The 16,093-nt window shown below is 45.2% G+C and overlaps 1 protein-coding gene across 1 annotated transcript in view; it reads left to right on the top strand.

Annotated features, from left to right (window-relative positions):
- Positions 1 to 16,093, top strand: part of SNX29 (sorting nexin 29) — a 448,301-nt gene that overhangs the window by 11,991 nt on the left and 420,217 nt on the right. The window contains exons 2-3 of the mRNA XM_020281338.2: positions 7,681 to 7,742; positions 9,837 to 9,889. Of these exons, the coding sequence (XP_020136927.2) occupies positions 7,681 to 7,742; positions 9,837 to 9,889 (115 nt within the window). The remainder of the gene's footprint in view (positions 1 to 7,680; positions 7,743 to 9,836; positions 9,890 to 16,093) is intronic.

The following is a 16,093-nucleotide window of genomic DNA, read 5'->3' on the forward strand; positions in this document are numbered from 1 at the left end:
GGTAGGGATTGTACCAGGGGTGTGGAGGGGCTGGGGGGCCACAGCAGCACAGTGTGGAGAGCAGTTGGGATCACGGAGAACTCTCAGCAGGAAAGTTTCTCTGAGAAGGTAAAATTTGAGTCAGCCATCAAGAGGTTGGTTTTTGTCTGATGGCCCTTTGACAAGGGAGCCCTTTTTCTATGCTGAAATTGAGCCATCCATGGGGTTAGCTTGGTTCTGGGGAGGTTGGAAGGCACAAGCTTTGGAGTAAAATGTTGGGTCTGTCCTCTCTAAGCTGTCCCTTGGGCAAATGATCAATGTCTTCAAGGCTCAGTTCCTTCATCTGTTTCAGTGGGGCTGCCAGCATCCACCTTCCAGGTAGATGTGAAGCTTAAATTGGCATCAGATCTGGCCCCAGGTGTGTTGCGTTTGATCTATGCAGAGTCAGTGGGAACACTGCTGTAACGAGAGTTTAATTAGGTGCCAACTAATTGACATCCAACTCTGGATTTCCAGCCTCTGATGAAAAAGACCAGGAAATGGGCATTGCGGGTGTTGCTGTGAGTTGCCGTCAGCCAGAGCTGAGAAGCAGCTGCCATCTCTAAAGGGGCACCTGCCCAGCTCTTGTAGTCACCACACTGCCTGCCCACCCTGCTCACTGCCGTGCTGCGCCTGACCCAGTGGGCATCGCGGGGGGTCCAACAGTCTCACACATGCCTCTGGCAGATATCGAGCAGTCATTTCTGCGCCCCTCCTCCTTCTCTTCTGCTTTCTTTCTGTGTCTTTGTTTGGAATGGTAGTGGATTTGGGGGGAATGGGGTGGAAGTTAAACAACATCAACCCCACTGAACTTATCATCAGGCCGATAGTGCCAGGCATCCCAGATGCCTGCACATGTAGCTGAGTATGAATTCTGCAGCAACAACTGTCCCCTGCAAGGCTGTGTATGTGGGGTCTTGGTTAGAGGGTGAGAGAAGGTGGGAACGTGATGATGATGTGGGCCTGGTTTCCAGCCTCCTGGCGAACTCTAACGTGTAAGAGTCTAACTGCACGGTGGCCGTGAGTTCTGCAAACACAGACTCTGTTGTTTTAATTTTTAACCCTGCCCCCTTCCTTCGTTACTTATGCCAGGGCAGTGGGCCGTTAAATCCAGCCCAAAGGCTGTTCATTAACATTGTCTAGAGCTGCTTTCACACTATGGTCACAGGGTCGAGTGGTTGTGACAGCAACACTCTGGCCTGCAAAGCCTAAAATATTCACTGTGTGGCTTTTTACAGAAAGAGTTTGCTGACTCTCATTCTAGGGCGTACTAAAGGTGCAGGTTTATTCAGCAAAAATCAGAAGCTCAAGTCATCTGAGACAACCTGCCACAGATGCATATGCATGGCTTAATAGAAATGCTGTGTGCATTGCAGTTTTTTGCAGGGCACATTGAATCACAGAATATCGTTGTGTCTATCCTGTAATATGTCATTATTGTGTATTCATCTATGCTTCTGGATGTTCTGGTCACTGTGTAGATAGTTCAGTGCAGGGTGAAGGAGATGAGAGCAAAAGGGCCAGAGCTAGGAAGCAGTCAAGGCAGGGATGCCCGTCACAGAGGGGCCTGGCAAGTCTCGTGAAGGAAGAGGCATGCTGGACAGGGCAGTAGGGAAAGAGGCTGGCAGCTGGAGGAGCATGTGGTGGAAGCAAGGCCTGGGTTTTATTAAATTGGGGGGCGACATTACGGCATCCTTGTATACTGTTGGGATTGTGTAGTAAGAAGGAGAAGCCAATGATGTGGGAAAAGAGGGACAATTGCTGGAGCATGTTCTTGAGCAGGTGAGGAGATGGGATTCAGAGCACAAGTAGAAGTTTAAGTTATGTAGCCTTTCAGTGCCTCAGTGTCCTCATCTGTGAAATGGGATAGTCAAACTTACTTTATGGCAGAATTTCCCAACTGCAGCACTATGGGCTAGATAACTCTTGTTTTTCAGGGCATCCTGTGCACTGTAGGATGTTGAATATGGCCCCTAGCCTCTCCAACCACTGGATGACAGTAGCACCCTCCTAGTTTTCCTAACCAGTAATGTCTCCTGACAAAAATCACCGTGGTTGAGAGTCGCTTATCCACACCCAACTCTTGGGTAATGAGGCTTATATAAGTAAGCCCCCTTTGACTCCCCTTGAGTGTGTCTGTTGTTGCCTGTTAGGACCGGACTGATCCAGATGTTAGGGACCTCCTAGCATCAGGTGGACATTCCCTCAGTATCGTCAAAAATATGAAAGATAAGTGAGCAGGGAATAGCTTTCTTAGTGTGTGATTCAATGTGGGGACTGGGTGCTCTCTGGAAGTGGCTTGTCCCACCTGTGGGAGAATCTTACTACAGTTGTTCCTTTGGCTTGGCATGTTCTTTTGGCCAGTATCTATCTGTTGCAGTTCTTCTCATAAAAGTTTTTTTTAATTGAGGTGAAATTCACATAACATAGTATTAAACATTGTTTTAGTGATCAGTTCAGTGATCTTTAGTGTATTTGCATTGTTGTGCAACCACCACCTCTATCTACTTCCAACCCGAAGGAAACCCTGTATCCATTAAGCAGTTGTCACCTATCTGTGTTCTCTCCATGGATATGCCTGTTCTGGTCCTTCTCATTTTTGAAAGCACAGCTCATGTTCCTGCTTTTTCAGTAAGCCTCTCCTGGTCGCCCAGCAGGATGGGAGTGTGGAGTGATGGAATGAACACTTGCCTTCCAGAGCCAGTCTCCAATGCAGCACTTGCCTTGCCGGGTGACCTAGGGCAGTACTCGTTACACACAGTTGGCACCCAGAGAACGCTGCCTTCATTTTCTTTTCTCCCCCATACCAGGCATAGTTCTAGGTGCGCCATATACGTTCACTCATTGGTGGTCTTAAGAGGTAGCTTCTCTGATGAGGAGCCTGAAGCAGAGAGGTCAAGTAACCTTCTGTGATTGTATGGCTGGTGGGGAGGAGTCCATCCCCTGTTCCATTCATACCTTCTGCTCTCTCCCCAGGAGGCCACTGTAGCTTGAGGGGAGACCCCAAGTGGAAGGCTAAAGGTTTGCGATAAACATTAAGTAGGACCGTAAGGATCCAAACGTTAGATTAAACATTAGATCCTGAGGATTGTGAACATTAAAGACAAAGACTACAGGAATATGCCTGAACCAGGTGACTGATTTTCACTTGCAGGTGTGGTTTCTGAGTTAGGGAGTTAGGGGATAGTTACATTTCTCAGGTTTGGGAACCCCTGGGAGCATTCCCTGGGATGCCATTACATTTTCTATTTTCATTGTGATGGTGGTCTAACAAGAAATGAAAACAGAAGTCTGTTCTGGCTCACCTGGTTCATAGTATTGGCTGGGGGCTGCCCTTGGAGAAGAGAGGAAGCAGGAAGGCTGGGGTTTGGTCACTGAGTGTCTCTGAGAAATGGCTCCTGAATTTGCAGTGGGCTGTTGCTGCAGGTTTGTTGTAGACATCAAGGGTGAGCGGTATTTAGCAGAAGGCAGAGCCAGGAGACAGTGGACTTGGACTTGAATCCCTCTTCCACTGCCTCCTGTGAGTCTAGCCTTGGGTGAAGTCTTTTCCTCTCTGGGCCTCAGTTCTCTCTATTGAATGGAGCCACTTTTCCTTCTTTGTCAAGGATTAAATAGGTCAGTAATTTAATGACTTAGCCCAACTAAGTCCCAACTAGGGGACCCAGTAGGTGGGCATCAACTCACAGTGCCTCTCTGGGTGGATGCAGCATTTGAAAGATTCTTCTGGGCCCTGGTAGGGGTGCCATATTCTCCACTTTATCATTGGGAGAAGGTAAGAAAGAGCGATAGCATTGATTGATTGCTCTGCCTGCCTTTCTCCGCAGAGTTCCCACATTCACAGACTGCAGAGCTAGGAGGGCGTGATCTCATACAGAAACCAGTGCCTGGACAAGGGAAGTGACTGTCCCTCTCACATGGCTAGCAAGTAGCCGGGCCAGGATGAGAAGTCATGCCTTGTGACTTACCACTCAGTGTTCCTCACGGCCAGAGGCCTCTCTGGGCACGTGGTGCAGTGGATAAGTGGCCCTGAGGCTACCTGTGCTGCCTGCAGCCTGTGAGACTCTCTTCTCTCAAGTCCCGTTCAGGGGCAAGATGGCCACAGGTGCCCCTCGTGAGGTTGACATGTCTCACTCAAGTGCTTCTTGCCTGCTGAGAGAGATCGCAGCCAGGGAGCGTGAGCCTCTGGGTTGAGACCTGCACAACCTCAGGTTGTTTTATGTAGAGAAGTCTTTTTTCCCCCATCATGCAAAGATGCTTTGCAGACTAAGGCAGAGGAGGCTGCTGATATCTCATCTAGAGCAAGTAGTAGAGCTAAATACCGTAGAGAATGTCTGGGATCATTGTGCATGTCAGGAAGGGTAGGTGCTAAAGCCTTGCTGTTCAAGTGTGGGCCAGGAACCAGCAGTATCAGTGTCAGCTGGGAGCTTGTGAGAGATAGAGTCTCAGGCCCCATCCTCGGCCTTCTGAATCAGAACCTGCCTTTTGACAAGATCCCCAGGGGATCTCTGGGCACATTAAAGTTGGAGAAGCACTGCATTAAAAGAAGATCAGTAGTGAGACGATGGAGATTTTTATTTTCTTTGCACACTTTATTCTGATCTGTTGTTGTTATTTTTTTTTTTCACCTGAATTTTTTTTTTTTTTTTTTTTTTTTTGAGACAGAGTCTCGCTTGTTGCCCAGGCTAGAGTGAGTGCCGTGGCATTGAATTATTTTTATGATGAGAAAAAATAGTGAAGGCATTTTCAGGGGGAAACCTTGTTTCCAATTGGCACTGTCCAAGGGCAAGTAGAATTCTTGGGTCTAGTGCTTGAAAAAAGGAAGAAAGCAAGCCTTTTAGATTAGGAAAGAGTGGAAACCAAACCTCCTGCTAAACAAAGAGCAGGGCTTATTGGTAGACACAGGTATCAAGAGAGGTGTTGGAGGGCTGTGGGCAGGTGGGATCTGTAACCATCCTGAATGACACTTCAAGATGGCCTCACGTCTGGTGGGAATGGTTGTGTAGGCTATCCTTTATTGAAAACTCTTCCAGAAAAAATAATAATGGTAATATTTAAGGAGTGGTTGTTTTATTGTGTTTGTGTCTCGGAGTATCTGTTGACTGGTTTCATTGCAGGGCTGGAGTAAGGCAGGATCCTTGGTATCGTGGTGTTAACATGGGCTTTAGAGTGGCTTGGTCTTGAGTCAGGATCACAATTCTACCAATTATCATAGTATTCAAATTTGAACAGAATCTAAACCCTTGATCATGATCTACAAGACCCTATGTATCTGCCTGTTTGCTCTTCCCTTCCCCTGTTTTGCTTTTTGCTCAAGTCACCGTAGACTGCCTTCTAGTCCTGAAGACCAGAGCAGCCCGTGTCCTGCCTCTGAGCCTCTCCCCTTGTTGTTTTTTTCTTTTTTTTTTTTGAGACAGAGTCTCACTTTGTTGCCCAGGCTAGAGTGAGTGCCGTGGCGTCAGCCTAGCTCACAGCAACCTCAAACTCCTGGGCTCAAGCAATCCTTCTGTCTCAGCCTCCCAAGTAGCTGGGACTACAGGCATGAGCCACCATGCCCGGCTAATTTTTTCTATATATATTAGTTGGCCAATTAGTTTCTTTCTATTTATAGTAGAGACGGGGTCTCGCTCTTGCTCAGGCTGGTTTCGAACTCCTGACCTCGAGCAATCCGCCCGCCTCGGCCTCCCAGAGAGCTAGGATTACAGGCGTGAGCCACCGTGCCCGGCCTCCCCTTGCTGTTTGATCTGCCTGGAACACTGGCCCCATATGTCCTTCCATGGCCACTCCTTGTTTTTATAAGGGGCTCAGCTCGAATGTCACCTTGCAGAGTGACATGGGCCACCTTGGGTAAAGCAGCCTTCTTGCTTCCTCCCTATCTTACCACTCTTGTTTTTCTTCCTAGTATGTCTAACACCATCTCATTGATTAGTTTACTTACACACTATTTGTTTCTTTCTAATAAAATTTTAGCTCCTTGAGAAGATGGCTGTTTTAGGACAAATTAGGATGGAAAGCAATGAAAAGAAAAAAAAAAAGAAGGTGGCTATTTTATACCAATTAACTCCCATGTCCCCAGCACTTAGAACATTGTCTGGCACAAGTAGAAGTTAAATGAATCCTGAGTGGATCAGTGTACACAATTCCTTGACTTTTCTGAGCTTCATTTTCCACATCTACATTGTGTAGGCTTGTAGGGTGGTTGTGAGGATCAGAGGAGATGCTACATGCAGAGTGCTCAGCTTCTGTCACGCAGGAAGGACCCGGCACATGGTGGCTGTTGTTACCAATGGACCAGCCCTGGCTTGACTTGGAGGAATCACTGACTGCCTCTGAGATCATGCCCTGCTGCTATGGCCTGGTGCTGCCCTCCTGTAGTTGCTCTAGAGGGAAGCAGCTTGATGGCAATTCAATGGCTGTGGTGTGCAGCATCTGTTCTTGTGACTTTGAATTTGACTATCCTTTGAAATGTTTGTGCTTTGTGTCTGGTGCATCATAATCAGATACAACAGAGCCTCATCTCTGCTGATTGGAGTCATTGAGCATAAGTTGTGGCTCTGACAACTGTCTGCCTGGTACTTTGAAGTGCCCTTGCCCCAGACCTTCAGTGGAAGTTCAGCATATGTCGTGTGTATCAGGTGGGAATGCTTTTGGTGGCAAGTAACAGTTCAGTGTCCAGTGGTTTGAATAAATGGGGTTATTTATTTTGAGAGAGTTAGGTTGTTTCTAGTCTTGGCTTAGCAACTCAGTGATATCAGGGCTGGTGTCTTGTGACTCTCTAGGCCTGTCCTTCAGGCACATGGCATCATGGTGGCAAATGCTACTCTGGCCTCACCCAACAGGTTTACGATTAAGGAATGGAGGATGAGGAAGGAATGATGCCCTTCATAGCTCTTCTTTATATCAAAAAGGCCTAACTTTCCCACAAATCTCCTTGTGCACTTATTTTTTTTTCTTTTTAAAATAATTTAAAAATCTGTGCTTTCTTCTTCTTCTTCTTCTTCTTTTTTTTAAAGAATATATTGTCGGACTCCTAGTGCACGTCTGCTTTCTTATCAGCCAGACTTCTTAAGGTCAGCCTCAGCTGCAGAGAGAAGGAGTTATTAGGTTTTTCAGCTTGCATTGCTGAAGGTGGTGTGGGAAAAGGATGTTGGAGGTGATGGTGAGATCAGCTAGCAAGCAGTGCCTGCTACACTGGTTAAACTTGTATCTTATTTTAGACTGCTGGTTGTCAACCGGGGGTAGTTTTGCTCCCCAGGGGACATTTGACAATATCTGGAGACATTTTCATTGTTACAGCTCCAGGGTATGTGTGTGCTAATGGCATTTAGTGGGTAGAGGCCAGGGATGTTGCCAAGCTTCCTACAGTGTCAGTAGTGCCACGGTTGAGAAAGCCTTAGTTAGGCCATTCTGGATGTGTTCTTCAAATTTGGGGAAAATTAGTTTAGCTGTTTTCCTGTGATGCAGTAACAGGCAAATGGTCAAACTTCATTGTGATGATATCCATTACTGGTACCTGGTCATCCTGTTGATTTTGTTAAAGATCAGCAGCAATGGACTGATCCTAGTTGGGGACAGCGACTCAGTGTAGCAAAATGTACCATGATGTCAGAAGTCTTAATGGAAGGCTAACTCAAGGAGAACTAATTAAGCCTCATTGCATTTTAGGATCACAGAACAATGACAAAAGACAATTTCTACTGGAGCGACTGCTGGATGCAGTGAAACAGGTAAGAGGAAAGCAGATGTTTGCGTTTTGGGCTGCGTAATAGTGTCAAGTAATTAATGTAGAAGTCATTTCTTCCCTTTTATAGACACAGACTTACTCCCACTTTGTATTTGGGAATAGAGAAGCTACGTAATAGTTTTTCCCCCAGGAGATAACAGAGCAAGGAACATGGTCAGAGTTGGGATGGAGGAGTTCTTGTATCTTGAGTTGCCAAACCCTCTGGAGGCCCCCATCCTTCAGTGATGTCGCTTTAAGAAGGGCATTGATGTGGGTTTCAAAGTCTCATTTCCAAGCAGTTGTGTTTTAGGGCAACTCTTAGGGGTGCAGAGGTGGTGGTTTGGAGTCAGGACCCATGAGCTCAAGAAGAGGAATGAGGCCATGCCCCAGATCCTCTGCTGCTGCCAGCAGCTGTGTGGCCCCTCCAGGTGGCCTCTGCTGGGATCAGTTGATGCTGTTTTTGATGCCCAGCTATGGCTGAGCTTGAAAGTGAGCTTGGGCTGGAGGCTGGAATCAGTGTGCTTGCCTGAGTGTCCCAGATGCAGACTACTGTTAGCTGTCGATTACAGTGCATTCACTGTGTGCCAGGCTCTCTGTAAGTGCTTTACATTTAATCCTTTCAGTCCCTCTATGAGATAGTTCCTGCAGTTAGTTTCATTTTACAGATGAACAAACTGAAGCTCAGAGAGATCCAATAACTTGCTCAAGGCATCATAGCCATTAAGTGGCAGAGCCAGGATCCAAACCTGGGAATTCTAGGAGCTCACGTTCTGGAAGAGGCAATTGACAATTATGTGTGCATAATTACAGTATAGGGAGGTAAGTACTTTAATATGGCTGTGTGTTAAGTGTTGAAGTGAGCCCAGAGAATTTGGCATCTGCCCAGGTCTGGAAAGGCTTTGGGCTCTGACATGGCTGAGTTGAGAATACTACCTTCATCTCTCCAGCCTAGTGTGCTCGTCTCCTCTCCTCCTCTGTAATCGGGTCACACGTCTCCACGGGGCTGCTGAGGGAATCGGATTGTTAAGGTAGGTAAAGGGCCCGGGCAGGGCCTGAGCAGAGCCTGGTCCATAGTAAATATAGAGCCCATGTTTTTAGTTTGTTCATTTTTTGCTCCAGAAATGGCAAATATAACAAGGAGATGAGGAGGCAAGTTGAGCCACTTTATTTGTAGCATTTTAAGAGAAATAAATTGGAGCTTATGCCCAGAGCATCTGCTATTATTATTATTTTGGTGAGGGTTAAAGTATTATATATGTCTTTCAAAGATAACCTTTATTGATGTGTAATTTACATATAATAAAATATACCATCAAGTATACAGTTTAATGTGTTTTGACAGATGTGTCATTTTTACACACACACACACACACACACACACACATACACACACGGGTTTTGGTAATATGTTTAGAAATCTTGCAAGCCTCCTAGCCATAGCAGAGATTCTATACTTCTAAAAGAGAGCAGTGAATAATGGTGATGGTTACACAACATTGTGAATTGAATTTTATACCTAAAAATGGTTACAATGGCAAACTTTATTTCATTCTATATTTTACCACAATTTTGAGAGAAAGAGAGTAATTTGCATTGGTTTTTACCCACCCTGAGTGAATTGTCATTCAGCACGGCCAAATGACTTGTCTGAAGCTTGATTTATGCTGTCATAGCTTTATACCCAGTCATAACAACTTTGGGGCTCCGTCAGCGTGAACTGTCGTCGTAGATTTCTGGCACTTTTAATTATTGCCTGTTAAGAGCTCTGTGTTACAGACAGTCAGCTGCTGACAGATAGGAGCAGTTTCCTAGACCGTGTGCAGACGCTGTGTGCGTTTGTTTTTCTGTTAGAATTGTTTTCCCACAAGGCTCGCTTCTGCGCAAGTGGGAGATAAGGCTTTCCTGTAAGTGGCAGCCTGAAGGCTGGAGTGTCCACCTTCTTAAGTCTTGTGCCGACACCCAGAGCACAGGGATGCGCCGATTCCGGAGTGTCTGGCCCCGTGTACGCCCCCTGACCCTGAAGGCCCACGCAGGCTATTTTGCGATGTTCCGTGTGCCATCCCAACAGCTGATCTCAGCAGCTTCTTTTTCTGTGCAGTGCCAGATCCGCTTTGGAGGGAGGAAGGAGATCGCCTCAGATTCCGACAGCAGGTAAATATGTCGCTTCTGAAACCATTTACCGTCCAGACTGAAAAGGTGGTGAAAGATGGCCAGCTTCCATGGTCTGCCTCTGCAGCCAGGAGGTTAAATTTGGGCCAACCGTGGATCATGTGTGTGCAGTGACTCCTTGTCTAACACACTTCTGGATTCCCATGATTCTCCTTCTAGGAATCTATTCTTAGGGAACTACTTGAAATACCTTTCTCTGTAAAGTTATTTTCAGGGTAATTTATAATTATGAAAACTTGGAAACCTAAATACCCAATAATTGGGAAATGGTTAATAAAGTATAGTATGTCAATGGGATGGAATGTTATATAGCTGTTAAAAATGATGTTCGTATAGATTTGTTTTACACAGAAAAGTGCACATATAGTAATTAAAAATTATACATATAGTGAAAATGCATATGTTGTAAAAATAAAAAGAGCAGGATGAGGATGCAAAATTATACAGATGCAGGCTCATCCTAGCTATGTTAAACAACAACTCTGGCAAAAAACACCAAAATGTGAATAGAGGTAGTGTTGGGGATAAGAATATTGGGAATCTTTATGCTTTCTGGTATTTTTTGTGTTTTTTACATATATGGTCCTTTTATGATTAAAAAAAAAGTACTAAAGGCCTGGCACGGTGGCTCACGCCTGTAATCCTAGCACTCTGGGAGGCCAAGGCAGTCACATTGCTCAAGGTCAGGAGTTCGAAACCAGCCTGAGCAAGAGCAAGACCCTGTCTCTACTAAAAAAAAATAGAAAGAAATTAATTGGCCAACTAAAAATATATAGACAAAATTAGCCAGGCATGGTGGTGCATGCTTGTAGTCCCAGCTACTTGGGAGGCTGAGGCAGGAGGATCACCTGGGCCCAGGAGTTTGAGGTTGCTGTGAGCTAGGCTGACGCCATAGTACTCTAGCCTGGGCAACAGAGTGAGACTCTGTCTCAAAAAAAGAAAAGTACTAAAAATTGCCATTGACATTCACGATCCAGGAAAGGCTGATAGAATTGCATGAGCTTGTAACATGGGCTGGAAGGAGGCACATACGTTTTGGCAAGGGTAAGAGACACTCAGGCGTCCTGTCTTTGCTGGAAATGCTCTGTGAAGTCAGTCACAGCTGGTCCAGGAGGAACATCCCTGCATGGGAAGGAAAGGGAAGGGAACTTACTCAGCATTCATCTCATCCTGGAAACCGTCCTTGTCCCCAACCCTCTCACCCCAGCCCATCCAGCTGAGTCAGTCATTCCCTTTTCTGTCCTTTCATGCCCACGTTCTTCTGTGAAACTTTAACAGCCACGAGCAAAACACGTGCAGCTACATTGACTAGAGCTACGGGGATTATTTGAAACTGGTGCAGATTTGAAATGACATCCCCTTACCCCTTCCTTCTTTGTTTAGTTTTTCTCCATAACACTTATCACCACCTAACAGAGTATACATTATGCTTTTTTATTTTGCCTATTATCTGTCTCCTGTCACTATCATGTGAGCTCTGTGCAGGTGGGATGTTTTGCTGTCTTGTTTACTGATATATCTGTAGTGCCTGGAAGCATCTGGAAGGTGCTCAGTAAAGATTTGTTATCCGGGTGAGTGTGTGTATTACATTTTACTGTAGTCAAGTGTTTATATATCTGTGCTACCACGAAGCTTGTGAGCTTTGACGGCAGAAGGGCTGCTTCTCCATTTTTTTTAATCATACATCTCAGTGTTTTGCAGAAGCATTTTGTGCCTGCCACTCATTAGAGTCTCAGTATATGTTTGTGGTGTTAGGTCATTAGACTGACTTATCATTTCAGGTCTTCCTGAGGGCCTGCTATGGGGCCTGGCCTGGGTCAGCACAGTTTGTCATTTGGGGATCCAGGGTCCACTTGCATCAGAATCACCTGGGCTTATTAATTAATGATGCAGGTTCCAAATCCCATCCTAGATCTAATGAATCACAGTGTGTGTATGTATATGTGTGTGTGTATGTACGGGGGGCTGCTTGGGAATTTGCATTTTCAAAAAGTTTTCCAGCTGATTCTAATGGGCACCAAGGCTTCCAGTCCAACCATTGTTCCCAGGCCTGGGATACAGAGATAGTTGAGAAGGGTTCACCCTTCCCTGGCTAGGTTGGTTTGTGTGTATGTATGTTTGTGGGTGTGTATGGTGTGTATGTGTGTATGTGTCCATGACTTGACTTTATCACTTTTCTTCATAATTGAGCTGTCCATGTACTGGGAGAGACAATCCTTCTCTGAATGTTAGATTAATGTGTTCTTATACAGGTTGAGTATCCTTAATCCAAAAATCTGAAATTTGAAATGCTGGAAAATCCAAATCTTTTTGAGTGCCAACATGATACTCAAAGGAAATGCTCACTGGAGCATTTCAGATTTCAGATTTTAGGATTAGGAATGCTCAACCAGTAAGTATATAATGCAAATATTCCAAAATCAAAAAACAAACAAAAAACAAACCAAAATCCGAAATACTTCTGGTCCCAAGCATTTTGGAAAAGGGATACTCAACCTTTTTAATAGAATTTACTGCTATAACATTTATTATGTAAAATGTTGTGTTTTACAGAAGAATTTAAAGAGTTAATTCCTTCCTTGATAACTATTGTTTATGGCTGCAAGGAGTATGCTGGTTAATGTTACTACTGATACTATTTGTTACTGCTTTTGCTGCTCTTTTTTTATGTTGATGCTTAGTTTTCAGGACAACTTTAGGAGGAGCAGTAATATGATTCTTTCTTTACTAATGAAAAAAGAGAAACTCAGATAGGAAAAATGATACAGCGTAGGTTATATATCTCAAAGTGTTACAGTTGGAAGGTGGACCCTAATGTCTTGGGTTCCTTGGTCTGTTCTTTTTGTTACATCACATTTAGTGATTAAATTGGTTTTGAGGCTTGCTTTTTTTAAAATTGTTTTTCCCCATCTCAGGTGATTCCTTCTCAATATCAGAGTCTCAGTTTCATCTTTGAGAAGTGTTTGGCTAAAGGTGGCACCACTGTCATGTTAGAAAGGGCATATCATAGTCCCTGTTTGGTGAGAAAATTTAATCTCAAGAGATAAAGTCAGCAAACATTTAAAAGTAACTTCTGAGGCCAGGCGCGGTGGCTCATGCCTGTAATCCTAGCACTCTGGGAAACTGAGGCAGGAGGATTGCTTGAGCTCAGTAGTTCTAGACCAGCCTGAACAAGAGTGAGACCTTGTCTCTACAAAAAAATAGAAAATATTAGCTGGGTGTGGTGGCTCGCGCCTCTAGTCCCAGCTACTGGGGAGGCTGAGGCAGGAGGACTGCTTGAGTCCAGGAGTTTGAGGTTGCTGTGAGCTAGGCTGACGGAGTCTCAAAAAAAAAAACAAGGGAACTGCTGTGAGGACTGACAAGATGGATGAGTTGCCTTTCCTCCTCAATCCTGACAGGATTGGGGGTCCAGCACTGGAATTTAGCTCAAATCTGCTCACTTCCCTCTCTGTTCCCAACATCTCTCCTGTGGCGGCAGCTAGAGCTTTTAGACAGGCTCCTTACATTTATTTCTTCTTGTCCTGCTTCCATGGCATTGAGAGAATTGTGCAGAGTGGTGATCCCCTCACTGCTCTGCCCCATAGAGCTCCCCTCTAGCTTCTTTTTGCTCCTGGGAGAAAGTCCCACACTTTAACACGGGCTGGAGGCCCCACGTGATTTCCCCTGCTCTCTTCTCCAGCCTCCTGGCCTTTGTTGTCTTTTGTCTTTAAAGCTTTTTGCTCTTTTTTCAGGGAAATCCTCAGATTCCTGACAGTACTCCCCTCCCCTAACAATCCAGTTGTGGACCTGTTTTCCTGGCTCCACAAACTTCTGTAAAGGGATGGATTTGTCCCAAGGCCTGCACTCTGCTGACCCTTGCTCTATACCGTTATAGTCTATAAATCTGTGTAAAATTACACAGTTGTGTGATGGATTAATTATACCTGCCTGCTCAACTAGATGACAAGCTGGAATTGAGTCTGTTTTGCCCACACTTATATCCACAGCATCCATACATAGTAAATGCTCAATAAATATTTATTGGATCACGAGTTGTTCAATAGTAAGTTACTGAATGCCTACTTGGTGTCAGTCTCTGTGCTGGACACTGGGGCTTTCCAAGCATTTCAGACACATTTCTACTTCTCTTTTTTTTTTTTTTGAGACAGAGTCTCACTCTGTTGCCCAGGCTAGAGTGCTGTGGTGTCAGCCTAGCTCACAGCAACCTCAAACTCTTGGGCTCAAGCAATCCTTCTGCCTCAGCTTCCTGAGTAGCTGGGACTTCAGGCACACGCCACCTTGCCCGGCTCATTTTTTCCTCTATATGTTTTTAGTTGACCAATTAATTTCTTTCTATTTTTAGTAGAGACAGGGTCTTGCTCTTGCTCAGGCTGGTTTCGAACTCCTGACCTTGAGCGATCCACCCGCCTCAGCCTCCCAGAGTGCGAGGATTATAACCGTGAGCCACCGCACCCAGCCTGAGTGCCATTTTAAATTTACTGCTTTACGAGAAGTTCTGGGCAAGACTGTGAGTGTCGGCTTGTGGTTTCAGCAAGAGAGTCCAGCTGGTTGGAATGACCATTGGTGGGGACCTTTGAAAGGATGATACACTGGGGTGTCTGCCAGGGCTTTTTGGTAACAAGCAACAGAAATCTACTCCAGCTGAGGATGTTTTGAGCTCAGAGAATTGATGGCAGGCCAGGATTGGAAACAAGGAGTCAGGGTAGCTTTGGAAGACTCCTAAGCTGGGAACAGGAGCTCTAGCAGTGATCTTTTAGCAGGATTGGTGGTCCCTTTAAGGCTCTGTTGCTGGAGTAAACACCAGCTGCTTTTTGACTCTTGTTCTGCTCAAGATTGACATTCCAGGGAGGAAGCCCCTGGTTGGCCTGCCTAAGGTCACTTGGCCACCTCTTGGCCACCAGCAGAAGGATTTGACTAGAGGAGCTTTCTGGGACTCCTTAGGCTTCTGTAGTGAACACATGTCTACTTGGATTTACCATCCCACCAAGGGATGTAGCCAGTGAGGAAGAAATAAATCTTTAAAACAAGATCTGGGTGCTCTTATAAAGGCAAAGTGAATACAGAGTGGTCATAATGTCCAAGCATTGCTTGCTGTGGCTGCCATGTTGTAATAATAATCTCTTTCTAGTGACAGCACTGTGTAGTCCGAAAATGCTCTCATCTAGGTCATCAGTCTCGTTTAATCCTCGTAACCACCCCGGGGTATAGGCAAGCAAGAAGGGGACAATTTCCCTACTTTTGTAAGCATAAAAGTTTGGGGGCTGGTCATCTGTGCAGCATTTATTGTCATTTCCTATGTGTTAGTGCTGGGGTCACAGACGTAGGGTAAGTGGATCTCATGGTTTGTAGACAGTGGAAATGGGGATTGGAACCCAGACTTCTGGTTCCCAGTGTGGTCCTCGTTCTCTAACACCATGTCCTCTCTTGTTTTTCTAGCACACACTTTCCCAAAATGAGAGATCCATATCACCGCAATAACCTAACATCATGTTATGTGTTAAATGCCATGATATTAAATTCCCTTCAGTTGCCTAATGCCTGGGTATTCTCTTTTCAATTCCTTTCCTGTCTCAATGATACTGGGGGAGAGACTTGGTTTGGTATTAAGCTGAACTAAATGAAACTGCAAATGTTTGATCATTTTTGACCTACGAAAACGACAGCTTGTTCAAAATAGTAAATGTGTCTCTAACCCCTCTCCCTCTTTTGAAAACAGACAGCATGCAGGTTTCAGACTCAGAGCCTTCCTCTGGCCGTGGCAGGGGATCAGAATTTAATACTTAATTTTAATTGCATTTACTTTTAGGGCTGCTCTGTTTATGTTACGTGATGCTGGTTTTCCATTTACAACAGCAATAGAGCATGTTTAAGTCAACAAAGTGAGTCAAATTCAGGATAAATTAAGAAATAACAGTACACATCCCCAGATGTGACAAAAGTCGCCAAGGTGTTGGTGAACAGCTGAAGTTTGGGGGAGAGGGTGCTGGCAGGACTGAAACTGTTGTTGGATTGGGGGGGTGCTGTGTGATGCACAATATCATTCTGCCAAAATTGGAAATCCCAAGTGTGTGCAAGCGTGAGTGTGTGTGTGTGTGTGTGTGTGAGAGAGAGAGAGATGTGTTTGATCTTGTGACGAGACTGACGCAGGGAGATGCAGCGGTGTCCAGGAGAAGCATCAGACAGCAT

Source organism: Microcebus murinus, chromosome 19 (genome assembly GCF_040939455.1).
Source record: "Microcebus murinus isolate Inina chromosome 19, M.murinus_Inina_mat1.0, whole genome shotgun sequence".
NCBI lineage: Eukaryota > Metazoa > Chordata > Mammalia > Primates > Cheirogaleidae > Microcebus > Microcebus murinus.